General features: G+C 50.3%; 2 protein-coding genes across 3 annotated transcripts in view; both read left to right on the forward strand.

The window, feature by feature from the left end:
- Window positions 1-2,632: 2,632 nt before the first annotated feature.
- LOC419242 (DEP domain containing MTOR-interacting protein) lies at window positions 2,633-16,652 on the forward strand. The gene is made up of 9 exons (XM_417416.7): window positions 2,633-2,840; window positions 8,235-8,413; window positions 10,770-10,893; window positions 12,070-12,248; window positions 12,817-13,002; window positions 13,382-13,522; window positions 13,651-13,721; window positions 15,403-15,507; window positions 16,376-16,652. The coding sequence occupies exons 1-9, from the start codon at window positions 2,710-2,712 to the stop codon at window positions 16,499-16,501; spliced, it is 1,242 nt and encodes a 413-aa protein (XP_417416.2). The 5' UTR covers window positions 2,633-2,709; the 3' UTR covers window positions 16,502-16,652.
- A 1,344-nt stretch (window positions 16,653-17,996) lies between these two features.
- Window positions 17,997-27,540, forward strand: part of COL20A1 (collagen type XX alpha 1 chain) — a 43,124-nt gene continuing 33,580 nt past the window's right edge. For both annotated transcript variants that reach the window (NM_001004392.3, XM_040650690.2), the window contains exons 1-6: window positions 17,997-18,138; window positions 21,142-21,226; window positions 23,828-23,941; window positions 25,177-25,320; window positions 25,773-25,931; window positions 26,556-26,750. In NM_001004392.3, the coding sequence (NP_001004392.3) occupies window positions 21,154-21,226; window positions 23,828-23,941; window positions 25,177-25,320; window positions 25,773-25,931; window positions 26,556-26,750 (685 nt within the window). In that variant the 5' untranslated portion in view covers window positions 17,997-18,138; window positions 21,142-21,153. The remainder of the gene's footprint in view (window positions 18,139-21,141; window positions 21,227-23,827; window positions 23,942-25,176; window positions 25,321-25,772; window positions 25,932-26,555; window positions 26,751-27,540) is intronic.

The raw sequence follows: 27,540 nt of genomic DNA on the forward strand, positions 1-27,540 counted from the left end.
ACATATATCAGTGTGCTGGGCTGTATGTGGGATGTTGTGATCAATGTTGAAATAGAAATTCACTTCTTGACTGCAACCTGTGCTCATTGCACATGAGCTTGCTGTGCTTCCTGCACGATTTGCCCCTTTAACTCTGCTCGCAGATTTCCTGCTGACTGCAGCAATTCCCTGTACCCAGCTGCAATGGGCTGAGCTTCAATGGTAAATTTAGTCCTCCTCGCCAGGACTTCACCACTCAATATGGGCTCTGCAGTGCAGGCAAGAATAGAGTCTGAACCTAAAACCATAGGGGAGACCTAAACTTGTTGCCTGCACTGCGGTGCACCTCTGGGTTGGCCACAGACCTTGCGATGGAGTGCAGGATGGATCACAGAAGGGCAATGGCCTCAGCTGCTCTGATAGCCCAGCGCAGGTGGGAGGGATGCTGCGGGGAGGCCTCACTTCCCTTTCCTTCCTCTAGAGGGGATTGTGTCCCTGTGCCTGGTTGCAGAAGGAACCTGGCTGGAAGGGAGCGCTGAGCAGCTGGATGCATGGTTCTGCTCGTGTGTCTGCTTATGTGCTCTCCTATCCGGTCCCACCTTGCACCTTCATGCTGTGCTCAGCCTCTGTGGCATTCATCCTTCTGACCCCCAGGGGGGTTCGTGTCCCTATCACGGTGCTCTGCATCTCCCAGCTTAACACAGTGGTGACAGCCTCACCCAAAGGTGAGCAGCAAAGCCAAACCTGTCAGACCTGCTCTGAATCCTCATACCCAGCACTGGCACCAGAGGGTGAAAGTTAAGGGCTACTGGGAGCTGTAAAGTTCCTTCTGACAGCTGGTGAGGATTGGGGAAGTGGAGATGATGCAGGTTCCACGTTGTGCTGCATAAGAGTGGTTTTTCTGCTGTCCTTCGTTTTAATTTGTGTGGGTTTGGGTTTTGGTTTGGTTTGTTGTTTTTACTTTTGATGAGAACATCCATCAGTTTGTTACGCCGGTCGGTGTTTGGTGTTCTCATTATGGCTGCTCATTATGGATCCATGAAGCAATGCAACTGTGGGATAATTTTGGGTGGTTTTTTTTCATTGCTTTCTTAGTTTTGGTGGCTGGTTGGTCGGTTGGTTGGATTGGATTGCTTGCTTTCCTTTGTGCAAGATAGGGTTCAATTCTTAATACTGTTTGGAGAACCCTGAGGTGAGATTGTTCAGCATTTTAAAGGACATAAGGATCCCTCCAGTGGCTGTTTTGAAGCCAAGCAGTCTGTTTTTCCTTTCCTTAGTTTCATTGCTTGGGGTTAGCAGTCTTTACATTGGAAAGAAGCTCTGTCTTTTGCCCTAATATATCCTCATTTGTTTTGTGGAGCCAAACAAAGAACACTCGATGACATGAAATCTCCAGCTTACATTTATAACTGCCTGATGAGAAACTGTTGACCAGTGGGCTCATGTTCCACCAGCAGAAAGTGCTCTCGGCCCCTGCCAGACCTGTTGGCTGTGAATCCCCTTTTTACTAAACTGCATCAAAATTGGTGGGGATAAATGCAGTGGGTTTAACAGCCCATTCCTCCTGAGCTGGTGACCCTTGGGGCTGTGAAATCAGAAGGGTGTGACATTGGAACTCCTGTGCTAATAGGCAGCAGCCACTCCTCCAGGCCCGGCTATTTGCACTCTGGCAGCAGGGTGTTGGTGTGGTGGTGCATGCTGAGCCTGCATAGGGCACACAAGGGCAGCCTGTGTTCGCTGCACACGGGAGAGGGGATATCTGGGAGAGCAGGGATAGAAGCAGCATTGTAGGTGCAGCCCTGGCTGCTGCTGTTTGCCTTGGACAGGAGTGCTGTGGCTGGGGCTTGTTCTGCTCCTTGGTCAGCACAGAGCTGGGGGAACACAGCTGCAAGCGCCTGCATCCCATGTCAGATCTTCCATTCTCACTCTGCCCCCATCTCTATGTGCAGAAACATCTTCGTTCTTCTCTCTGTCTGCTTGGAGAAGTGGAGATCATAGAATCATGGAATCATTGAGGTTGGAAAGGATGCCTATGATCTCTGAGTCCAACCCCACCACATCCCTCAGTGCCACACCTCCACAGTTCTGAAACACCTCCAGGGATGGCAGTCCCATCACCCCCTGGGCAGCTGTGCAACTGCATCACTGCTTTTCAGAGAAGAAATGCTTCTTATTTCCAACCTGGCCCTCTTCTGAAATGGACGATGTGCACACAGAGCTGATGTAGGGGGACTGCTGCTGGTGGGACCCTCTCCTTCTTGTGCTCAGGGCCCCAGGCCTGGATTCAGCTCTTCCACCAAACCCCTGTGATGGTCGCTACAAAGAAGAAGGAGCCAAGCTGCGCGGAGCCCGTTTTCCAGCAGGTGAGAAGGAAAAACCTTGAGAAGGAAGGGGCTGGGAGCCAGATCCCGGTGCGTGGTGTGAGTTATGCTGGGGAATGCCGCATCTCGAACCAAATAAAGGAAAGGTGCAGCGCGGAGAAAGGGCTGCTGCTGCTGCTCGGCTTCGTCCGTCCTGCCGCAAACCGAAGCGCGCAGCGCATCCGCGCCGCCGGCAGAGCTCCGTGCCCGCCGCGCCGCGGGGCAGCAGCAAACCGGCAGCGGATTGCGGCAATGCTCCTCCTCCGGCTTCGGAGGGGCGGGGAGCGGGACCCGGCATCCTCCCCGCATCCATCCCGGCCGCCGCACCGCGGGCACTCCCCCCCCCTCCCCCCTTTCCAGCCCGCACCCCATGGGCTGCGCGGTGCCCCCGGCCCGCAGCCGCCCGCAGCCCGGCATGGAGCTGCTGAGCGGAGCGCTGAAGAAGAGAGCAACGGAGCAGCACTACCGCGCGGAGGTGATGATCGCCGGAGAGCAGCTGAGGTAGGGCTGAGCCTGGGCTCTGCTCCTGGGCTCTGCGCTAGCACGGCTTCAAAGCGTGGTCCTTGAGCAAGAACTTCCCCAAGGTGCCCATGCCCAGAGCTTGGAGCAGGGATGGGGGCGGCCCTGCGGAGGTGTCCCACGGGTTCGACATGCCTAAAGGAGAGCAACACAAAGGGTCTTCATTTTGAAAGCTACCTTTGGGCACCTCTGCTGTTTTATGGTCCTGGTTCTCAAACTACTTCCAAGCTTTCTTCTTACGAAGGCAGAAAAGCACTCTGCTGTGCAACAGAACTGGTGTGGCTGAGAACGTGTTCCTTGTGTGGATGGGGTCAGAATACCAGAGCTGCTTCCAAGTGTGTGGCTGAAGGTTTTTCCAGCTCTCGAGCAGTTTCCTTGTTTGTATCTCGAGCCATTCTGTTGTGTTATGAAATGTGGGTGGGAACAAGGAAATACATCCTTGAGTAACATAAAGAGCCCAGAGCCCACGTTTGCTAGCATCAGATTCCCAAAGTTAGCTCTGTGTCGTTATGTTGTCCAGCCTCAGTGAGTCACATCAACCTCAGCTTTATTCATCTGCACCATATCAAGGGCTGATAATTTGCAGATAATATTAGAGCTGTGTATTGAAAAGACAGCCCATGGCCAAGGTGGCTGGAATTTAATAGTGCTGTTTTGGTCAGCCCCATCTCTGCTGCCTTTTCAAATCATTGCTCTCCTGGCTCCAGAAATTAAATCTGTTGTTTTGATAGTGAAGGGGAGAGAGCTGCAGCCAGGGATGGGCTGCATCAAACCTTCACACCGTTCACAATTCATGTTGTGAGTGAGGCTTAAAAATCGAGCTTAACTTTCATACAGGGAAGAGCAGCATCAGATCTAAGGGTGGGTTGCTTTGTTTCAGTAACTCAGTGCAAGAGGCACAAAGTCGTGGCTTTTTCCATGCCGTGGGCAGGGCAGGCGTATTCACATTTGTATTTTCAATGCTGCACTCATCCAGAATGACTGAAGTTTAAAATGGGTTCTAGAGCTTGGGCTAAAAAAAGGGGCCAGGTATGCAGAGAGAAAGTGAAATAACTGAGCTGTGTGTTAAAGCTGCAAGGAGTGAGAGTGCAAGGGCAGCGATGTGGCCTTCAGTGAGGAGCTGGGGCTGCTGCACCCAGGAGCGCAGTGCTGGCAAACTCATGCTGTTTTGCAAACATGGTGCTGTGAGGAGCAGAGCTGGGCGGCCTCAGCTGCTTCATGCCCCAGAGCTGCTCTCTCCAAGCACTCCTGCTCCATGTTAGAGAGAAGCAGGTGGTCTTCATCCAGCATGGCTGCATTGCTCTTCACCTGCGCTTTGCAGGTGATGGGTTGAAAGGTCAGCAAAAAGCCTCAGAGTGCCCAGGGATGGAGGCATGCAATTTTTTGCTCGTGGTATGGCACAGAGCAGCTGCATCCTTCTGCTTTGGGCCAGCGCAGGAGCTTATTCCCAGCACAGAAAACTGCAAATTACTGCTGGGGAGGAAGGTGGAGAGCTGGGTTCCACCAGGCTTGGCCAACTGAAAGAGGAATGAGGGGTGGCTCAGCACTGTGCTGAGTGCTTGAGTCCTTTACCTGTGCGTGGGGGACTCTTCAGCCTGGCAGTTAGAGAGGAGGCAGTGATATGAACCTTCCCAAGGTCAGTTGGGTCAGTAGCGATGGGGAAACTGAGGCAGGGAGCTGGATGACCTTGTCTGAGGGAAGGACTGAGCAGGACTAAATGCACTGTGCTTCTTTGCTTGCCCAAGGATAAGGAATCAAGGTGCTGCGTAAGACAACCTTGTAGCCTTCTCCCACACACACTCAGTAAGCCTTGATCAGCTCTTGCATCTACAGAAAATCTCAGCCATTTGTTTTCCCTGTTCTCTGCTTCCTGCCCTGCCTCCTCCTCTCTATTGTATCCAGCCAAACAAACCTTTGCTCCGTCTTTATGGTTCTTTGGCTTCCCAGCAAGTTTGCAAATCCCTCTCGGTTTGTTTTGGCCACAGCATTAAGTCTGTTCAGTGTCAGGACTCGTTTCCCAGCCAGAAATAGCTGTGCAAGTGAGGGGTGAGGAAATGCTTCTTGGGGATGTCCAGCAGCAAACACATCCCAAAGAAATTGATGGGAGAAGAATTTGGGTCTCGAGCCTCTCCCTAGAAAGGTGGAAGTATTAATTTCCACTATAGTCGCTGCTGTGTTTGCAGAGCTGCTGTGTCAGGCATTCCTTGCATCTTCTGCTGTCAGTCTTTGTGTTTCGGTTGTAAAATCTGGCTTGAAAGTCGCCCCAGTTTTACTGGGTGTTAAGTGTTCCTGGCTGGCATTCTGTAAGAGAGGCCCAATTAGTCACTCCTAATTGCAACAAATGGCTGATCTGCACAGAAGAGTTCCAGAGCAGCTACTGCACTTCATTCATGCTCTTCTGTAACCTGGGATTCTCAAGTACAGACAGGTCCTTGGGTGCAATCTGGGGATTCATTGCTGTCAGGTGAACCAGATGTTTGCCACAAACTCTGCTAAGCTGCATTAATCACTCTGAGAAAGGAAATATTCTCAGTAAACTCATGTTCTGGGCAAAAAGAAGGGAGAGAAGGAAGGTTTTATCCTGCAGAGAACAAAACTGTGCTTTCAGGTGCTGTCCAGGTGAGTGCTTTTATTTGGACGCTCAGACTGTAAGGCTGTTAAGCAGTATGAAGTCTTTGATGCTTTGGGTTCACTTTGAGGTGCAGGGCTGAATGTGTCCTGGTTTGTACCTCTGTTTGGAATTGTGGGTACCCGATGTGGTGGTCCCCAGGGAACCTCTCTGGGCTGATGTTCAGAAGATCACACTACATGATCAGAATGGTCTTAGGAAGCCTACTGCCCTGTTGTCTAGTGCTGGTGCAGGAGAGTGCTGGGAGGTACAGCTGTTCTTGCTGGAACTGCTTTTTGAGATTGAAGTCCCGTTTTCCTGTTTTTGCTGTTAAATAGAAAAGGGAAAATAAGACTGTATCTCTGTATTGCTTTGGGTGGACTGCCTTGTGTGTCCAGGGCTCTCCCCTTCCCAAAGCCTTTGTGCTCTTGTAGACATGGGAGAGCAGCGAGCAGAGTTTTGCAGCAGTTGTTTTGCATCAGTGTTCATCTCCAGCAGCTATTTAGCAGATGTGCTTTTGTGACTGTTGCTTCCTTTTACTGAGCACTCAGCTTTGTGATATTTTATCGTCCTCTAAAGATAGGAAAAGATCATTTGGATGATGTACCTTCAGGGTCATTCGTTTGCATTTAATTGCTGTGGGAATGCAGCCTTGTTTTCACATCCTTGAGAGCTCCACCATTTTGAGAGGCTCCAAGGTCCAGCCGTGCAGCTGCCATGCAGGAAACTCAGCTCCTTTCCCAACAAGGGGAAGCTGTTGCCTTTCAGCAAGGTTAAGCAGGATGAATGAGATGAATGAGGATGTCTTCTCAGTGACCTTGATAAAGAAACAAGTTGGCTCCCCAGTGCAGCCCATCTAAAGCAAGAGCATGTGCTAGCAGAGCGCTGGTGTGCCAGGCAAGGAGTGTTACACAACAGCTGATTGTCGTGTTCCAGCAAGCACTTCATGCTATTTTTTTTTTTGTCCTTTTGAAGTAGGAATATGTACATGAGAAAGGTTTTGGCACGTAGGGAAGTCGTAATATTGCATTACACACTCTTCCTTAACGTTCTTTTTTAATTTGCAAGCGTGGTTATGAAACAGTCATCGTTTCACTGGCTCTGTTGTCCCAGCATGGTGATAGGTTGCTTTAGAGTGCCTTGTGTGATTATGGTCTGTGTCGTTAAGTGTCAAGGTGTGTGTGTATATATAAATATATACACGTGGTCCTTATAGGCTTCTGCAAACTCTTAACAGCAGTGGATGGCTTTTGCTTAAACAGTTCCTATCTCCAACAAACATCCCTCTAGATGGCATCCCACTTGCTGGCTCCTAAGGAAATAGAACATATCAGAAAGGCTCTGCATGACACATTGGGTTTCGTCATTTGCATTGCTTTCTTTCTGTCTCTGCATTGTCAAATCCTGCCGTGTTTCTTTGGGGGTTACCAGGAAGGTCTGAACCTGTACCTGCTAAGAACAGTGTTGGCCTGAAGTAGCCCAAGCACTAATTGCAGCCATTGCTTACTACATTTTCATTCAACAGAGGTTTTATCTCTTTAACTTTTGAGACCCTACCATCTGTTAATCCTACACTGGAAGGTAATCCATTATTACCCAACAGGTGTCAGGGGGTTTATTGTTTCTCCTACGGTACCTAAAGCCATTGTCCAACAGGCAACACCACGCGTGCTGTGCTGCACACAGAACTTATTCAGAAAGAACAAAAGGAGTTGAGGAATTAAAGAAATGCTGCTGTGATTAAAGCCACTGTAAAATATACTGGCCTGGGGCAAAACTGTGAGCTGAAATGAATAACTGGAAAGCAGAAACGTCCCGGAGTTACAGAGAAGATATTAGTTTAACATCTCTCTGAGTCTGCTGCGTGCATTGGGAACTTTCCAGGGTTGGTGTTCTGGGAACAGCAAAGACTACAGGGCAGCAGTTTGTCTCCTGGTCAGGTGTCCTGCCAGGCTGCGTTGGCTTTGGCCAGGACACAGAAGTTCTCTGTGCTCTGTGGCTTCGTTGGCTGTGAAAGCCCTTTGAAAAGCCAAAGCTGTACCCACCTGAGCAGCCTTCCTTCCTATGTATCTTTCCATCAGAGCTGCAGACAAGCCATAACATCAGGGTGCTCAGGACAGGACACTTGTAGTTCTGCCAGCTCTGTCCCAGTCTGTCCTGGTTTGAACCAGAAAATTCCAGGGCTGCTGATGGACTGAAAGCAGTGCTGTCTCTGGGTGAGCTAAAACTAATGTGTGTGATTCGGATCAGTGTGCTCACGTGTGCTGTGAGTGAGTGTGTACAGGAACACAGGAGAGCACAGATCTGCCTGGCATTTGTCCTTGTTGGAAGGGACAAGTGCTCTCATCCAGCCTTTGTCCTGGGGGCAGTGATGTTCCTGCTTCCACAGCCATGGGGAAGGAAAACTAGGCACAGAGCCGTGCAAGATGAAAGATACAACTACTATTTCCCGTGGTTCGGCCCTTTGGTTAGCTGCTGTATACCTTCTAGAGGCATATCTTAACACAAAGTCATGCATGGCTCAAAGTGAGTCTGGTGCAGACAATTACAAAGTGCACACAATGGGAGTGGGAGAAGAGGAGATGCTGAAAAGAGGCTCCTGGGGATGGATTGATGCTGTTTGTAAAAGAAGTTACTCATAACTTTTAAGTCACTGGGTGCTCTCCAGGAGTCCCAACCCACTGCTGGATTCTCTACACTGGGCTGGGCTATTGAACCAAGATGTCCCTGCTGTGCCAGCTGTGCTCTCTGCCCATTTCTCTCTCCAGGCTTCGCCTGCACGATGGAAAGCTCATTAAGGACAGGCGTTACCACCTCCGAACTTACCCCAACTGCTTCGTGGCGAAGGAGCTCACGGACTGGTTGATTGACCACAAGGAAGCCCCAGACCGAGAGACGGGCATCCGCCTGATGCAGAAGCTGATGGACCACTACATCATCCACCATGGTGTGTGGCGTTCCCTGTGCATCCCGAGGGGATGACCGCTGGTCTAGTCGCTGCTTGTGCCTAGCAGAGACACATCCTTGCAGCTGGGCTCCATGTTCAGCCTTCAGCCAAGCACTCGGGAAGATGCACAGATGTTCAGCCACAGCTGGGGCTGCTTCCCTCTGCCCTGCCCTTGCCTTTGGCAGTGCATCTCCTGCTTGGATGAGCAAGGGCAGAGGTGCTTTAATGGTGGTGCTTTCAGTTGCAGTGAAGATTTCTTCAGGTAGATCTTAAATAAGGTTTTCCAAAGAGATCTTATTGCTTTGGGCCAAAATGTTTTGGGTTTTGATTTTTAGGTTTTTCTTTTGCTACCGAAAGAACAAAACAGTGTTTTTACATTGCCCTTGGTGGGCAGTTTTGGGGCCTTAGCTGCTCCCCTTGGCTGCTATCTCCTGCAAACCTGAATGCAGGTCTTTGGGACATAGTGGCAATCTGGATGGAGCCAAGGAGGCAGAAGCAGGTGACAGTTATAGAATTCTGCCCTCTCTTCTGCAGGCATCAGCAGAAGCTGCCTCCAACCATTGCAGCACACTCTGTTGCCATCTGCTCCTTGCTGGGTTTCATGCTCTTTTCATTAAGCTGCCCTGAATCAAAATCAGCTCCGCTGCTGTGATTTATCACAAAAGCATAGCACTGAAGCAGCGAGTTCTCTGTTAAACATTAACACTTCAGACTGATTATTTTTCCATCTCTCCAGCCAACAATTTCCAATAAGCCCATTAGTTGGTTAAACCTGCATGGCTGTGGCTGCCGGCGCTGGTTTGATTGCTTATCATGGACACGTCCCTCCTGCTCCTGCAGAACACACAAGCAGGTTTTCCAGCTGCTGTGGGACCATTAGTTGTTGTTGATCCCATGGAAACAGGACTGTCTGCTGAATGCCTTGCAGTTGGCTGCCTATACTCTTTGCCCTCCTCTCCACTGGGATCCAAAAAGACCATAATTATTCCATGCAGATGCTCTGTGCTGCCTTTAAGGAGCTGATATGCTTTGAGCTGCTGCTCAGCTACATGCTCGAAATGCATTTAAATTGGTCTCCATGTAGCAAAATGTTTTCACACAGAGGGTGGTGACGCACTGAACAGGTTGCCCAAGGAGGTTGCGGATGCCCCATCCCTGGAGGCATTCAAGGCCAGGCTGGATGTGGCTCTGGGCAGCCTGGTCTGGTAGTTGACGACCCTGCACATAGCAGGGGGTTGGAATGAGATGATCATTGTGGTCCTTTGCAACCCAGGCCATTCTAGGATTCTATGTGATTCTTATGGGTGCTGTCTGTCAAGGCTGTGTGTTTATTTCCCATCTATCACCCCATGAAGTACTATCTGAATCACTGCTCCTTTCAGTTAAGAGGATCCAGACTTTCTCCTCTAAAACAGCCACCTCACCCTGCCTTCTGCCCGCTGAGTCTCAGCCTTTGGTGCCCTGGTTTCCCACCAACACAACTGCTCAGGAGGTGTTATGAACTCAAGATGCTCTGACGGGTTTTAGCTTTGAGTTTGTCACCAAAAGGAGGATGAAACAGTGCTCAGAAGAGCAAATGTTAAAGTTTTAAAAAAGAAGTATCTCATGTCTTCTGAATTCTATTTAAATTATATTTGCAGGGCTGACTTATTTGAAAACTGGACCACGATATTTCTTTTTTTTTTTCATTTGATTTCAGTTGAGTTGTAGCACAGACATCTCTTCCAGCCAAGCTTATCTCAAAATGGCATCCCCAGTATTCTCCTGCTGAATGTTGCAGGCATTTAATAACCATGCCTTTATAGACTGCTCTGATCCCCAAGGTGAATGTCAAGCTGGGGCTTTTCATCCCAGTTGTATGCACCTAGCTGCAGGAAAAACTCTCTCTTGAGGTCTGCTTGCCATACAAGTGAATTGGCACAAAATGGTAGGGGAAAGTCTCTCGTTATGTCATTACACATTGTAATTCACAAGTATTTTTGGCAGGGATGGAGTTGGTTTGGTGGAGTTTTAGAGGCAGTGATGTAGGGTTGTTTTCCCTCTCATCCAAGTCTGCTTACACATGGCAAAATTCCCATTCTAATGAAGCAATTTAGCGACCGGGTCAGAGTGTAGTCTTGAAGTCAAGCTGTCCCAAGGGCTTTCCCATAGGGCTGACCTCTCCCAGAAGCTGCACAGGCCTGATTTGGGGACTGAGGGCTCAGATGCTGGTTCAACAACGTGGTCCGAGAGGCATAGAGAGGGACGCAGCGTGTTTCCCATAGCAGAACCTAAGGATAATGCACTGCTGAGCCTGTGTGCAGTGCTGCTGTCTGTCTGTCCCGCATACACTGACCTCCTGCTCTCCTCCTTCCAGTCTGTGACGAGCACTCAGACTACAAGGATGCCAAGCTGCTGTACCGCTTCCGCAAGGACGACGGGACCTTCCCCCTCAGCAAGGATGTGAAGGTGTTCATGCGGGGACAGAGCCTTTATGAGAAGTGCGTAAGTCCCTTCCCAAGGCCTCGGGTCTGCCAGCTGCACTCGCTGTGCTGCTTCATGGCTGGAACCACAGCAAGCTTGTCTCTTTCTATTCTGTATGCTGCAGCCCTGGGAAATGCTCTTTCCTGAGCTGTGTCACAACCATGGGACAGTATGGGCTTGGAGAGGAGCTGGGCTCTGAACTAATGCATGCTTTGATGCCCCTTCTCCATACCTGCTCCCCTTCTAAGCCCATCAGCAGAGCACTCCCACAGACCCCCAACAAGCTTCCTGACTCAAGGTTACCCCGCAAGCACAGTGTCACCTCACACTGTGCTTCAGATCAAGTGCTGATCGTTGTGCCTTGTGGTGTCCTGCCTCTCCACTCTACAGCAGTGAGAAGTTGATTGGCCCAAAAACTTTGGGAACAAATTTAACATCCTCAGAGCTTTTTCTTCACTGATAGAGCAGCTATGGTGAGTGGGGTCATCAATCACATGCACCAGCCCTGCTAGGACTCGTGTCCTAGCAAAACCAGCAGGTACAGGGCCAGCAGAGCCTTTCTGCTCTGTAATCCTGAGCCATAGAATGGCTGGGCTGAAAGGGACCCCAAAGATCATCCAGTTCCAACCCCCTGCCGTGGGCCAACCATCAAATCAGGCAGTCCAGGGCCCCATCTGTTGTGGCCTTGAACACCTCCAGGGATGCACAGGGCTGTCCTTTGGACAGGTGTGATTTCTGTCCTTCATACAGGTGTGATTTCTGCTTCCCCGCGCCCTCCGCATTGCTTTCACTTTGCTTTCGCTCAGCAGTGGATGGGAGAGCATCGAGATTCTTACAGCTGAGGCTGCTGCACCCTCTCGTGGAGGCACTGCGTTCAGCTCCGCCGCGCCACAGAATGAACACGGGCTTACCACAGCACCTTCCCCATCCATCTGGACCAGCTGTTCTTTGTGCACGCACTCGGTAGCTTGCTTAGCTTTCCACTGTAGCCTTCAGCTGAGGTTGCAGCCGAACTGATTTCTCTGCATCTGCTCCCACTGCTGGGATGAAGATTTACAAACCTGTAAACGCAGCTGTGCCTTTCACCCCTCCCTTCCCACCGCTCGCAGGCAGCGATGATTTGGCTTTGCCCACTCTTCTCATCCTTGCTTCGGGCTGCGTGGCGTCACGGGCACTTGTCCCACCTCTGCCAGGCTGGTGAGCGTGGAGGGCTCCATCCTGAAGGTGAGGGAGGAGAACTCGGTGAAGTACCAGCGGGCGTTCCTGGGCTGCGAGATGGTGGAGTGGCTGGTGCAGGAGGGAGAAGCAGAGAGCCGGAGGGAAGCGGTGGAGCTGGGCCAGGCGCTGCTGGAGCACGGGATCATTCAGCACGGTGAGAGGAAGGGAAGTGAGCGATGAGCATAGCTGTCATGCCAAGAACAAATCCCCATTCACGGCATGCAACAAGTGCTGGTCAAGTGCCCACTTGGAGATAGCAACGGGGCCTTTTAGTGCTATGTTTGGAGCCGGTGACCTTTGAAGCCAAAGCAATCCACCGCCCGCAGAGGCTTTGAGCTGCAATCTGAGCTGCTGCTCTGCGGTCCTTCAAAGCCCTGGGCTGCAGGGCTGAGCCCCACCCTGAGTTTCCAGGGCTGGTGGTGAGCATGAAGTGCTCAGCTTGGCTGCAGATCACACCCACCTGCAGGACTTCAGCTTTCCATCCGTGAGGCAGGGGGCCCTCTGAGTTCCCGGGGTTTGGTGGTATACTGATGGGAGATGGCATCTCCTGGGGAGGTGGCCCTGCTGTTCCTCCTTCCTTGCACAAAGCATTCTCCAACAGTCAGAAAAGAACTGAAATACAGTGCAGAAGCATTAAAAGCAATTCATCCGCATAGCTTGGTATGTTGGCTACACGTCTTTCACGCTCCCTCAGCCTCTCCTCCCTCCCTTGTCCTCTGCAGTCTCCAACAGGCACCGCTTCCTGGACACTGACATCCTCTACCAGTTCTGGATCAACTTCCGACGGCGGCGGCGCCTCACCGAGCTGCTCAGTGAGAACTCCTCCCGTGCTCTGTCCGAGAGCCCCGACAGCCCCTTCTGCCTCCGCAAGCTCAACCCAGAGCCAGGCAACACCAGCTTTCTCTCTGGTAACTGCCTCTGTGTATTTGAAGGGTATGAAACCGTGGCTTATGATGTCAGAGCATCTCAGGGCCGAAGTGTAGCTCCAGCATACACCATAGGGTGCTCCTCCAGACACCCTATGAAGCAGCCACACGTCCTGTGTGCTGGTGGGTGTCACGGTGGACGTCACGGTGCAGTGGCAGTCTCTATCACAGTTCCCCATTCCAGGAAACAACTCACCAGCTGAGCTCTTGGTCCTTCTGTTAGGCTAGTTTTATTCTGCCTGAACTCAAGTGCTGTATTTGGCACATGGGCATCCTTCAGATGTGGGGTCAGGCTGCTGTGAGAAGTTTACTAAACTGGTCTGTTCCTTCCCTGGGTAACTGTTACTTCTGGTTTTTGCAGTCCAGCCCAACAAGGAGATCAAAGTTGTCTCAGCGGTTCGGAGGAGCAGCATCACTTCCCTCGCTGGAAACTCCAACCCCTACTTCAGCATTACTCCCACGTTGGTTTTCCCTCCTGTGGCTGAGTGCAACCCCAAATCAGGTCTGGGCTCCTCAATGTCCTTTTTGCTACACAGGACGCATCTGTTCCCTTGGGCATGAGCTGCCTTATTATGTGCTTTAGTGTATGAAACCCTCAATTCTGATCGGATCTGTCACCTTCTGCCCTAGTGTTAAAGAGACCCGTCACCAATGAAGAGCTCCTGTCCCCTGGGGCCCCCTACGTCAAGAAGACGTTAACTGTAAGCGACCATCATGAGTGGTGTCACTGCTCTGATGGCACTGAGCTCTCTTTGATCACTTTCTGTCTGCTGCTCTGACCTCCCAGCATTGAAGCTTTGATTGCATGTCACCTCATCCCAGCTCCTTCATGGTGTGTCTCAGTGGGTCGATGTGTTCACATGTCCTTGTGGCTGAAAACAGCAGTGACCGCTGTGGCCTCTGCTTTAATTTAATGTATATCAAAGGGATATCCAGGAAAGAGAATGTTTCCTGGACAGGAAAAATCCAATTTTTGTGTCACCAGCTCCACACAAACTATAGATTCAATCAGATCTTGTGGCAGCTGAGACTTTGGCACTCATCCTGTGTGTCACAGAGATGTCACCTTTGCACTGCTTTATTCAGCTTCTGATTTCCTGTTGCAGAGAAGATATACTAATATGCTCCATCAGCTTCTGATGGAGTAGAATTGAAGAGGGAACATTTGAGGGCCGCTCTTCCTTTATTATGATGGGCTTTCTGTCATGAATAAAACAAGCCCCTTAGTTTGGGGCTTTTGCTTTTCACATTATTTCTAGAGCTGTAGGACCCCATTAAGGCAGCCCTGCCTGGGCTGGGGGGCTGTGAATGTCACAGGACAGCTCTTGCCCTGAGGATCCTGTTGTGCTTGGCTATTTCTGACTCTCTCACTATACTGGTTTGACTCAGGTGGGTTTGGATCTGATCCCCAAGTTAACTATGCTGCAGAAATCGGAGGGAAAGATTGAGGAAAAGAAAGCAGCCGGTTGGTGTGGCATGCATGAAGATGTGCCACTCATTCTCCTCCCGAACGCTCTTGCCCTGCCCTTCAACTCTGCCAGCTGGGGCCTTTCATGGCTCATTGCCTTCTGCTTCGCTGTGCACTTGCTGTTATTTATTTATATGGCTAATGTGCAAAGTCCTCTGAGAATTCCTGTTCTCCTTTAGCCACATCGTATGGTTGCAGCGTTAGGGCAAACTGCTTTGACAAGCTGAGATCAGAATGGGAAAGGTTAGGAGTGGATGCTCCCATCCTGCAAACGTTGCATTAAGACACAGTGTCCCCGTGTTTGGGAAATGCTTGGTGTGCTCCTGGTGCACGCCCTGCACTGAACTTCACGCTGGCATAAGGGAAATGAACAGTCCAGGAGGGCCAAGACCCCTACGTGCTGAGTTTTCAGGTGATCTGTGTTCAAAAGCCTTCCACAAATGCAGAGGAAAAAAATGGAGTCAATCTGTACCTGTGGCTGAGCATGGAGGAGGAAATGGGGAAACAGAAGGGATGTGTCATTGCCAAGGGTACTGTGACACACACCGGCACAGGTGAATGAGAAAAACCTCCAGAAGTAAAGAGAGAAAGAGAGACAAGGACTGTCCTTCAAACCAATGTTGGCAAGAGCAATTAGTCCCCAGCTGTCATGCATGGAGGTGGCAGAAGTGTTTAACTGATATGGAAAGTTTCCTGGTGCCCAAGGATGCTCTCATTTTATCTGGAAGACAGAGAGAACCACAGAGTGATGACAACTATTGCTAATGCCACTGGAAACAAACAGTGAAGGTCCTTTTGCCTTCTGTCCCATGCTAGATGGAAATCAGGATCGCAAGCAGAGCTCACGCATCAGCAGGAAGTAGAAGTCTATCCAACCCGTTCCTTTGTTCTAAGTCCTTCTGTTCTGCTTGCAGATCGTGGGGGATGCTGTGGGCTGGGGCTTTGTGGTCCGAGGAGGCAGACCGTGCCACATCCAGGCTGTGGACCCAGGAGGACCTGCTGCTGCTGCAGGCATGAAGGTACTCTGCTTGTTGTGACGTAGGACGGGGCAGGATTTGTGCCCTGTTGGAGCCTTTCAGGCTGAACACATTCCCCATGGTAATCCCACCTCCTGCAGCAGAGGTGGAGTCAGTGCACGGAGCTCTGGTTGTGTTTGTCTGCTGTTAACAACACGGTTCTGCACGGAGCTCTGTCCCATGTTCATGAGAGCAGAACAACCTCAGCCTGATGCCTTGATTTGGCTCCCCGGGTAATGCCCAATATTCCTGGTTCAGGTGAGAGGAAGGCAGGTCTTGAACATCACTTTCGATCCACCATAAAAGCGTGAATGGGTTTTGTGTGTAGAGCTGCAGGCCTGGATTTAGGAGTGAATGAGAGAAATGGAGTTTCGGTTGCCCTGTAAGAAGAAGAACAGTGAGTGAGTGATTTCCACAAGCTGACACAACCCTGCAGCCACGTGGATATTTGAAATAATGGGGCTCTTCAGAGGCAGAGTGACTCTTTTGCTTCAGGCAGGGTTGGAAGGAGATGTGTGAATTCATTTCATTTGCTCCAGAGCCCAGTTTGTTTCTCCTCACCTAATCTAATTTGCTACCAAATTGCTAAATGTTATTATTGTGCCTCATTTCCATCTGTGAAATGAACCACTGCTCATAAACGAGTATCTTCTCTCTCTATTAGCTCAGACTAAATCCCTTTGGTCTCTTTTTTATGATACAGTGATTATAGCACAGTGATTATTAGTGTAGCTTATAGAGTGGTGATGCTTTGGGCTTTGCAGGGTTTTGCAGCACTGTTTGCAGAGCAGCCTCTGGCTGCAGTCAGACCTGAGCAGAAGTTCCTGTGAAGGCATCAGCTGAAGGTAACCAGCCCTTCCTCTCCCTGCAGGTGTGCCAGTTTGTTTTCTCAGTGAATGGCATGTATGTTCTGCATCTGGACTATCAGACCATCAGCAGCCTCATCATGACGGGACCACGGACTCTTGTCATGGAAATCATGGAAGCCATTGAATGAACGGAGGAGCCTCATCCCACCGCTGCATGGAAGAGCAGTGCTCTGCAAAATAGGGATGGACTGTGGGCAGGGACCAAGCTCGACCTTTCAGTCTGAAATGTTAGTCAGGCATTTTAACATGTTTTCAAATAAACACGTTCTAATGGGCAAATCTTGGATTTTGATGATGTAGAAATCTTCGGCTCTAGCTGACCTTGAGCTCTTGCCACCCCTTTCTAATGCTGGTGGGAGAGTTCAGTACTTGATGAAACCAAGTCTTGGAGCAAGCCAGCCACCCTGCCAGGCTGCAGGACAGGTGCTGCAAGCTGCTGAGCAGCAAGAAGCTTGATACCAAGCAAACAAGCATGTCTGAGCTCTCCTGAGCTGTCTGTGCAGTCTACCATGAGCTCAGTGAGCTTCCCAGGTGGCTCCATAAGCTGTGCCATCAGGTGTGATGTATATGCTTACTTGTAAAGAAAGCCTTAGGGCCCTGCTACTCTTTGGGCTGGTTACCCTTCCCAACTGGGTTTCTTGAAAGGTAAGACTTCTACGGTAGCTCTTCGTGTGCCTCCAGTTTCAAATAATGCTTAAATGAATTAACCAGTGTCATCTCTAATGTTTTCATAAATGCCTTGGATACAAGACTTGAAGTTATACTAAATAAGTTTGCAGGTAACAGGAAACTGTGAGGAGCTGCTGATGACCCTGAGGGCAGAGAGGCCTTGCAGACAGATCTTGACAAATTAGAGGGCTGGCAACAACCAACCACATGAAGTTAAGCAACAGCAAGTGAGGGTTCTGTAGCTGGGATGTTTGTTTATTGTGCAAAAATATTTAGAAACTTTGATTTTCTTCCTTCCAACGCTTCCAAAGGTGCCCTTTTCCTGGAGAGTGAGCAGTGCACGTTTCCCGAAGCTCACTGTTGCCATGCAAGGCCGATGCTGGCAGTCACCAGAGATCTACCTGCAAATCCAGTCTGCAGCTGGGAGGAGAAACACCACTATTGGTTGTCCCATTTGTGGCAGTGAGGACAAAAGGTTTCGGATGAAGCCTTGGCTCTCCAGGGATGTGCAGCCAGAGGTCAGGGCTGCAGGCACTGCTTGCTGTCCAGCTCGTGAATCAGCTCCTGGCCTCGCAGAGTCTCCAGATGTGCTTAATTCCCCTATCCAAACGCAACACAATTGGCCTTCAGCACAAGCGCTGGGCTCTCAGAAATACTTAATGGGATGTGAATGTGGCTGGACTGAGTTCATCCCTGGGAGCATGACAGCGGGCGGGAGGCACGGCTTCTTGCTGCGCTCTAGGAAATGAGCAAGCAGCTTCCTAGATGGAGGTTTAGCACTGAGTTAGCACGAGCACTCAGCGCTGTTCACTGAGCTTTGCAGACACAGGCTCGTGCTTTCCTTGCACGCTTTATTGAGCCACGTGTCCGGGCCATCGCACTGCTGCACGGTGCAGGGAGGTGGGGGAATCTCTGTCCCTCTCCCCCTTCCTCCCCCCCTCCCTCCCCTCCTTTAGCTGCACTGACTCTGGGACTGAGCTCTCTCTGTTGAGATCTCTCCAAGCACGCCGACGCACAGCGAGGCGCTGGGGCTCCTTCCCCAACGTCTGAGAATGTAGCAGGATCCAAACTGCCTCCCGGAGAGACGCTCCGACAGGTCTGTGCTTTGCTCCTTGCTGGTGCTTGGTGTGCAGGGGGGGTCGGAGGGGCTGTGTTGTTTTGGGGCACGTGTGGGTAGCAGGGAGCTCTGAGAGGCTTCCCAGCCACGGGACACTCGAGGGAGCTCTGGCTGTGCTGCAGAGGGGTGGCTTCAGGTCTCGTGTTTGTTGCAATCCAGGTGTGAATGTCACCAGGGCTGCCTTATAGAGAGCAATCAGGTTTTTTTGCAGCGATGGCTGTTGGAGATGCGGTTTGATTTTCCTTTTCTTTTGTGGCTCACGGTGTAAAACTTGCAGGGAATTTATGCCAAAGGGGATGGTGCTGGCAGTGGCAGCTCAGGATGCATTTGTTCCACCTGTAGGCATGGTGTGGGTCTGCAGCAAGCCACAGTTCCTAAGCCTGCCCGGTCCTTGCCTCACAGCAGCCCTTATCCCTTACTTTTTTGAGACTGATGTGGAGAGGACTGATGATTTTTGTTCAGTAGTGAAAGAAACATAGAAGATTTGCAGGCAAGGACAGACGGGGTTTGATGAATATGGGTTTTCTTCATCTGATGTAGGTTCTTTAACTAGGAAAGTGCTCGGGGAGAATGGGCTCCTGCAGCAGGCAGGTGGTACCTCAGAGAAATCCCTGCCACTGCCCGTGTGCAGAGCCACGAGGTGACATCACTGCCAACAATTCCGGGCAGGGCTGGTGATGTCCTGTGGGATAACAAATGGGAACATCCCCAAACTATCAGCTGGTTTATGGGGCTGAGGAGGGCAGATAGAATTCACACTGCTCCCCCATCCTCACCAACTTAAAAATGCAGCAGGGATATTTCTGCATAAAATCATTGTTGGTTGGTTTGTTTGTTTTTCTTTAATTGAAGTGGCTGTTCCTATGATTTCCTGCACAAATAAGGGGATCTCAGACAGCCTTAACCTCCAAATCCCCTCTGAGAACACAGCTGGGACAAACGGGAAGTGGTGCATGTCCCCCTCCCATTTTCCAGGCCCTGGAAATACTCACCACTTGCTCCATATGTTGCTGTCTCCAAATTCTTTCCCCACACGAGTAATGGGAGAGAGGCACCGGCAGCGTGCCGGCTGGGCTGATGTCATCGTGGTCCCCTGGTCTGGGGGTCTGCAGCTCAGCCTGGCCGTGGTGCCACCAGAGGGGCAGAAGCGGATGGGAAGGGTGGGAAATGGATGGGAAAGGCAGAAATGGGTGGGATTTGGGGTCCAGCAAGTAACCCACAAGAAAGCAATAGGTTCTCCAGCTCTCATCTTCCACCGTTTAAAAGCTCTGCTTTTGTTCTTCTTGATTTATGGATATGGGTTTATGGATAGGAAAATGAAATTTGGAGCAGGAGTAAAATGCTGATGGTTTTGCCTCTGAGGCAGGAAGAAGAGATGAAGTCCTTGCTTCAGCCCCAGTGGTGTGACAGTGAGGATCTATACTGCTGGGACTTACTGGGTGTAACATGAGTTAATACTGAATTCTTCCTTATTGGCACATCCAGGTGGAAGCTCCTTGCTGGGTCTGATTTTGCAGCTCAGTGCAGGTTGCAGAAGCCCAGGTGCTTATTCCATTGGACTTTGGATCCCACAGAACCTTGGTTAAAATAAATATCCTATCCAACACAGTGCTGTGGGTGGGAGATGGACTCCTGTTTGCCAGCAGAGCCGTAGGGAAGCGGCACAGAAATGCAGTGCCATTGCAGAATGGGACGAATAAGACCTCGAGTCAGGGAAGTTTTTCATTAATTCAAACTGCTCTCTTCCCATTGCCACATTTACCCCTGTAGGAAGAGCAGGCGTTGCTCTTTTTGAGAACACAGATAGCAAAGCCCACCTGTAATGTGCTCCTGTTTATGAGCGATGACTTCATCTTGTTAGCTGGAAAAAAAAAGGCAAGTGTTTCCCATGGCCAGGGGCTTCAGTTACACCGCAGTTGTTCCGTATAACTTGATCTTCAATCAAAGAAATAATCACAGACTGAGTATCATGCATGAGTGTGTGTGCAGGGGGAGAATGGTTAACATCTATCTGTTATAACTTGTAGTATGTTTTTCCATTCGTTCTTACAGCAATTTTGAACTGATTTTAAACCCAGGAGATCATGGCTGGGTCACTCCTGCATATTCAATTTTACCTTGAAATCACTTTAAAGCTGACATAACAGAGGAGAAACAGGCATTTGCCAGGAGCCTGTAAATACCTGTCCATCAGAATGAAGGGAAGTGAAATGTCGCCGCAGAGGAGGAAATTTGTGTATGGTCTGGTTCTGCCAAAAGCAATTGCATAGCACAAAAGTGACAGATGCCACTGATGCAAAAAAACATCAGCATGTGTTTTAAGCCTGGTATACTGAGGCTGAGGCTAGGGGATGGATCTGCATCTATCTGTTAGGGTGCTTTTATACTGACCTGGCTTTTCTGTCCCAAATGACACCTAAGTCCAGGCCAGCAAAGACAACAGAAGGTCCTCAAGGTCCGTGAGCCGTAGGGTGAGTTCTCAGGGGTGGCTGCCATTAGCTACCAGCTCTGGGGATGTCACAGAGGGCATTTCTAAGTCAAACTGATCCTCTGCCTTTATAAAGTCCATAACTGCCTTTCAGTCTTGCTCAGGTGAGCAAGTCAAAACAAGACCATCCCAATGCACTCTGGATGTTCCCTGCTCAGGAACTCCACCATATATAACAAATGAAACTCTCATTCCTAAGCTGATGACATATAAATTGAGTGGTACCCCTTCTGCTGCTTAATTGCTTTATTGTGATCACTGGAAACCCAGCCAGCTGAGAAGAGCACTGAATTGAAGCCTCCTCCCCACCAGATGTACAAACTCGGTTTGGTTCTGGTCTGAGGAGCTGAGCATAACGAAGCCCAGATGGTCACTACTGACATCCCTGCAGAGAGCAGCAGGGCTTGCAGGGTGGCAGAACTAGCTGATACAGGTGGGTTTTGGCATGGTGAAAAGTAACTGGAGCTCCTTCTGCCTGGTGTTTGCCCTCACAGGTCCTGCTCACCATGCTGATTCGCACCTGCTTCTTTTTTGCCTGCCTGCCCGTGGCGAGCCACGTCTGGGGACGAGGGGGACAAGGTAAGGACCTCAACTGCACTGCTCTGGGGGGGCTCTGGGCTGGAACCGGGGCTGAGCTGCCAACCCTTCTGGTGGGGAAGCTCTAAGCAGCGTATTGCCGTATGTAAAGAGCAATAGGAGATCAGGGGGCCCATGCTGGGAGAGTGTCTCCATCCCACCCCACTCTGCAATGCCTGTTCTCATCTCTGGCAGCAGCTCAGCGTGCCTCTCCCTTGCACTGGGGATGCATTTCAGTCTGCGTAAGCAGGGAAGGGTGCTTGTGGGGTCTGCTAACAGAGCCTGAGTAACGGAAAGGAAAAATTGTTGCTTCTGTTCAGTGTCATGTCTGTCGTGCACTGTGAAACTGTGGAGCTACATGGTGATGTGTGACACCTGGGTAAGGGAGTACATGATGTGCATCCTCCTGTAGCATGTAGTGCTCCTGCAGTGCCATAAATGAGCAGAAAATACCTCTAGCACCTCACCATTTCCTTTCCACATTTCTATTCTGTATGAATCATCCATATGAGGGATCACCACAAGGTTTTCCTGAGAGGTGATGGCACATCACATTCAGGACTGACTTATCTCTGTGCTGTGCATCTTCCATGCAGCGTGTCTGGGCTTTGCTCCCCATCAGCTGGAGAGCAAGGTTACAGCATCAGAGAGCACACATCCAACACAGGGCAGAGAAACAGTGGGGCTTTCATGGCACCGGGCTTCATTTGCATCCAGCACATAATGGAGCTTCAGAGGATGCTGTCCTTTCTGATCTCTCTGGGGACATTCTTGCCTTTTTAACTTCTGGGCTCCTAGAGTGATAGCCAAGGAGCTGGACCACACTTGTCCAGAAGAAGACAGCTCCATGTTTCCTCTATGAATTCCCCTCATTGTTGCATGATCTTTTATCACTTCTCTTCGGCACGATTCCGAGATTTGATTTCGCCCCTCACCCCTCTTCCCCATGTTTTCTTTCTTCCTCTTCACATTTCCATGGGGTGAGATGTGAATTTGAGCTTTGTTTCCCCAAAATAGTTGTCTGCTTTTTGGACAGCCCACAGGAAGTCTCTGCAAGGAGAGGTTGAGGCACAGATGCTGGGTTGAGCCAAGCGAGTCCTTGCTGCCAGCTCCCACTGCTTTCCTGGGCTGTGACTTCATGCAAAGATGTTGGGAGATGTCTGACACCATGCAAGACCAAAACAGGAACATGTGGAGTCCTACAGAACACACAGCGTGCCGCGCTGAGCACGATGCTCCACATCACCTTAAGCTTTAATTTTGTTCATGAGTAGTGAGAAGGAGAAAGAATCATAGAATCATGAAGGTTGGGAAAGAGCTCCAAGATCCCCAAGTCCAACCCCAGCCCACCCCACTGTGCCCACTGCCCACATCCCTCAGTGCCACATCTCCATGGCTCTGGGACACCTCCAGGGACAGTGACCCCACCACCTCCCTGGGCAGCTGTGCCACTGCAACACTGCTCTTTCTGGGAAAAAAATGTTTCCTAATATCCAGCCTGACCCTCCCCTGGCACAGTGTGAGGCCGTTAGCAAGACACTGGTAACAGCTGCCAACAAGGTGGACATTTGAGGTCATATGTTATTCCTATGCAGACAAAGGAGACACTTCCTCATTGCACATGAAGGAGCCTGCTGGAAAGGCAGCTGTAGGCGCAGGAGCAGGGAGGAGGGGAGGCAAATCTGCTGAGTTGCCATCCTACAGCTGGTCAAGTGGGAATGCTTCATATAGTGACATCTGTACGACAGCGTGGCTGTATCTCACTGATGGATCTCTGATTCAAAGGCTGACACGTGGGTTGAGACATTTAGCATGGCTTTAAAAGATCTCTGAGAAATCCGGAGCTGATAAGAGAATGTGCTCTTTCTTCTTTTTCCCTCCTTGTCTGATACTATATTTTTCATCAGGATTTGTCATTTCAGTTCACTGATCCCTGCAGCAAACCAATGCAAGCTGGTGCCCATGAGTTACGGTCCTGCCAGGAGGTGTTAGTTACACTTTATCAGGTTTTCTCTCCTTCTCTCTCTTTCTTCTTTTTTTTCCCTTTCCTCTCTAAACCCAGCTGATCCTTGGAGCTTCCTCCTAAACAATCTTTCTGCATAAAGATGGCATTCATCTCCTGGGGACTTTCTGTATTTTTCAGCAGCTTGAGCTCATTGCAGAGCCTCATTGACTCCCTGTATCTATTCCCTTCCCTTCTATTTCAGACATCTGCACCACAACCCGTGCTGAAACCACAAACATGCCATGAAGGCTCCCAGTAAAGACTTGCAGTGCGAGAGGAGCGCAGAGAAACTCTCACTGCTTTGCTCATTTGCTCCTCATTTGCAGCAGCACATAATGAGGGCTCACCCAGAGAAGCTGCCCCTTAGCTTTGGATGGAGGGTGGATCTGCAGCAGTGGGTTTCCTGGTCCCATGGGCAGCAGGAGTGGCTGTGCAATGTCAGGGGATGCTGAGTGCTTGTATGGGATGATGAAGGTTCCCTTTGCACTGCAGCTGTCCCCATGTCTTTAGCAGAGGTAGCACGTGGGGGGTTTCGTGCATGGGTGTGCAAAGGGAGGAATTGCACCCACAGCAGGATGGACACCTCTCCTCCTCCCCAGGGTCGTCAGGCCGGCTGAAACTCACAGTCCTTTCAGAAGACAGGCTCCAGATGAAATGGAAAGAAACCGAAGGAAGCATCAATGGCTACAAAGTGCGGGTAAAGCCCATGGCAGGTATGTGCTACCCAGCAGAGTGCTCTGAGTGAGGGATGGGCCCCCAGCTTCTGTCTGGCACTGGGTATGTGCTGGATGCTCTTTCTCCTTGTCTGCACCATTGAATATTTGCCCAAAGTGGAGCGGAAGACAGAAAACAAATTCACAGTGCAATGGTTATAAGTGGTGGTCATGTCACCGCAGGGGTCCTGCTTGTCTCATCCTCAGGGACGGGATGTCCTTGGCCCCATACATGGGGGTGCTCAGCCTGTGGCTCCCCGCCCTGGATGAGCTCCAGCTCTCCCTGACTTCTGACTCCAGGCTGGGTGCTGCAGGAAGGGCACCGTGTCCTCGTGGGGAAGCAGCATCCGGGTGCAACCTTAGCTTGTGCCCATCTGCCTGCTTTTAGCTTAGCTCCCAGCTGTTTGCCCAGCCGGTGCTGGAGGTTTCTCATTCCTCCCCTGCCAGGGAGCAATGGGCATCCCAGGAACGTGGGGAATCCTCACACCGAGCACGCCTGAGGCTTTCCCCATGTGTGGGCTGGGGAGCTCCATTTTCAGCCCTAAGGGTGATGAGATCAGAGATAAATGCATCCATCCCCACATTTAAAGGCTCGCGCACCTTTCTTACTCAGACGATTTTAGGGAGCTGCTTTGCCTCCCTTCCTTTGCTTTGTTCCTGTGGTCCGAAGTTTCTCCATACCACCCTCTGTAACAGAGACACGGTGCAGTATTTGGCTGTGGTTTTGCAGAGCTGCCTTGCTTTATCTGCTCCTCGCTGTGCAGAGGACAGCCTCTCTTAGGGAGAGATGAGGCTTGCAGAGGGAACACAGAAAGAACAGCTGCATTAAGTACAGTGAGTCCCAAGGGCCAGGACAGAACACTGGAGATACTGGAGCGCTTCCTCACCTTGTCACAAATGACCTCAAGGACATCACTTGGTTGGATGTTTCCATAAGTGGTGTTTGCCCAACCTTCACCCTCTGGGAACTGACCTTTCTGTCAGCAGCTCTTTGAGAAGTCAGTGGGAGTTGAACTAGAGCTAGGTGGGAGCTGGTTTTCCATTTGGAGCACGTATCAGGGCTTTTTAAAAGACTTTCTCAGCTCTGAAAACAGAAATCCACAAAATTAAAAATTAAATTAGAATTGATTGAGGTCCCCAGACAGACATTCTCTGCATTTCGGTGGTACTTCTGCTATTGTCAGCTTAAATGTAAGCTCTAACAGTTTCTGAACTGTGGCTTCATCCCACCTCAGGGGACTCAGAGCAAGAAGTCATGCTGAAAACAAAGACTCCCAAAGCCACGGTGGGGGGGCTGAGCCCTACCAAGGAATACACGCTGCAGGTCTACGTGCTCAATGGCTCCCAGGAAGCCTTATTTGCCAAGAGGAAATTTGTGAGTAAGTAGAAAGATCTACATTTTACCATTCTGAGAGGTCTTGGAGATGTGACTCCTCAGAGCTCGTCCTCTGGCAGGTGAATAGTAGGATCAAGAATTTGTTTGAATTGGAAGAGATCTTTAAAAGCCATTTGGACCAACTCTCCTGCAGCGAACAGGAACACCCACAGCTCCATCAGTGCTCAAAGCCCTGTCCAGCCTGACCATGAGTACCTCCAGAGTTGGGGCATGCACCACCTCTGTGGGTAACCTGAGCCAGTGCCTCACCACCCTTACTGTAAAGGGATATATTTTCTTATATTCATCGTCCCCATAGACTGTACTGAAGCCCATTACCATTTTGTTGGAAGCTTGGAGAGGGTAGATGGTGAATGCTGATGGGATGAGGGGTGGACCACGACTCACAGACCCACCTGGATTGACTCCTCCTTCCTGTTTTCATGATTTCTGTAGTAGAGGACCTTAAAAATGCATCCCAGACTAGAAATAACCGAAGGAACTCAGGAGCTGCACCAGGAAAGAACCTCACCTCTGTGGGCAGCTCAACAGTGGAGCAGAGCCTGGGGATGGAGACTGCTCCACCACCCTTGAGCACCGTCCTGACACATCCAGGTGGGTGCACAGAGTGTCCTGGGGCCACTGCCTTGCTATGTGCACATATGAGCTATGGGAGTGCAGTCTTCAAGGGATCTACTCTGTTTGGGACATTTATTCAGGAATACATGGGGCTCAGTCTTGTATAGTGCTTGTTCACAGAATCTTAGAATGGCTTAGGCTGGAAGAGACCTTACAGATCATCGAGCTCCAACCCCTTGCCATGGGCAGGACTGCCAACCACTAGATGTACCTCTTAAGTACTAAGACACAGTAACCAGCCTAAAAATATTTGCCCCTTGTGCCAGCCAAATGAAGCACATCCATGGATGCCTGGGGCTGGCAGGTATTCAAGTTCAGCCCTACAGCCAAATCTTTCAGCTGAGCACTGCTCCCTGGGGAATGAGCTGCTCCCCGAGCAACAGGGCTAAAGGTACCTTATTCCTTCCCAAGGCTCTGTCCCCCATGGCTGTAGTTGAAGAACAGAATGTCCTCTATCTAACTGCCTATTTTCATAAATCCTATAGGGTTTTTATGATCTCTGAACCCTCAAATATGGCTGAAATCAGCCAGTGGTTGGAGGAGGTGGCATGGTGATAACATAAGAGAGGAAAATGTATTCTTTTTCTGTTTGGAGCACAGCAAAGGACAGAGCTGAAAAGAAAAGGCACAAAGGGACTCAGCCCAAGGGCTCAGGAGAAACCATGAGGAGCCAGCCCAGTGTTGGTGTGACACAAACACCACCACCAACCACAAAGTCATCCCAGCGTGCCACTGCAAACACAGAGCGAGAGCCTCCAGGAAAAGAAAAACCCACGAGGGATTCACTGAGGAGAGGTGAGAGCTGTTTCAAGCACGTCCCGCTCTCTGTCTCCCACTGTTCTCTCTAATGATGGTTAAACACAAGCCTTCCAGCTGTCTCTCTGTCATAAAGGCTTTCAGGAGCGCAAGTGCTGCTGCTGCTCTTATTTGCTAGATCATGCTTTGGAGAGCTGCCAAGGATCACTGAAAGAGTTTGGAGTTCTGCAAAGCATTACGGATATAAAGGCTGGAGCTAAGACAAAAAGTCCTTCACAAGGGGAAAGAGTTTTTTTTTTAATGTATTGATTTCCCATCGTTCTCTCTGTGCACGTTACCACCTCTTCCTGCTTCAGACAGACCCGTACAAGTTATCGTTCTCCAGCACACACTGGCATCCTGGTCTTGTTCTTCACATCTCCCAGCTGACTGATCCTTGCTGAAACTTCAGATCCTTGCACTTCTGGAGTGGTGGGAGGGGATTGGTCAGAGCATCCCTCTTTGGTCCCTTGATAACAGTAGAAATCCACGGCCACGAGACGAGATAGGAGAGTGACCTGTTTGCATCTCAGTGCAGTTGGATGGTACCATCTATTTCCCTCTACCAAAGATGGAGGATTCTGCATCTGGAAAATATTCAGGGATGATGCATTCAATCATCAACATGCCCTATCTTATCCTCTGTTAAGCTGCGGGCCTGGGGTGGTGAGAAAGGCAGTCCTTGAGTGTCTGTGATGAAGATTTTTGCAGAGAGATTGGATTCAATATAACGCCAGGAAATAATTATAGCCCACAGGGGATCTCACAATGGAATGGAATTAAGTGATCA

This window comes from Gallus gallus, chromosome 20, assembly GCF_016699485.2.
Source record: "Gallus gallus isolate bGalGal1 chromosome 20, bGalGal1.mat.broiler.GRCg7b, whole genome shotgun sequence".
Classification (NCBI taxonomy): Eukaryota; Metazoa; Chordata; class Aves; order Galliformes; family Phasianidae; genus Gallus; species Gallus gallus.

Excerpts from the sequence above, each read along its gene's own strand:
- LOC419242 (XM_417416.7), top strand. The coding sequence starts at position 2,710 with ATGGGCTGCGCGGTGCCCCCGGCCCGCAGCCGCCCGCAGCCCGGCATG. Across the intron at positions 2,841-8,234 it reads ATCGCCGGAGAGCAGCTGAG|GCTTCGCCTGCACGATGGAA; the intron begins GTAGGGCTGAGC and ends TTCTCTCTCCAG. Across the intron at positions 13,722-15,402 it reads ACGTCAAGAAGACGTTAACT|ATCGTGGGGGATGCTGTGGG; the intron begins GTAAGCGACCAT and ends TTCTGCTTGCAG.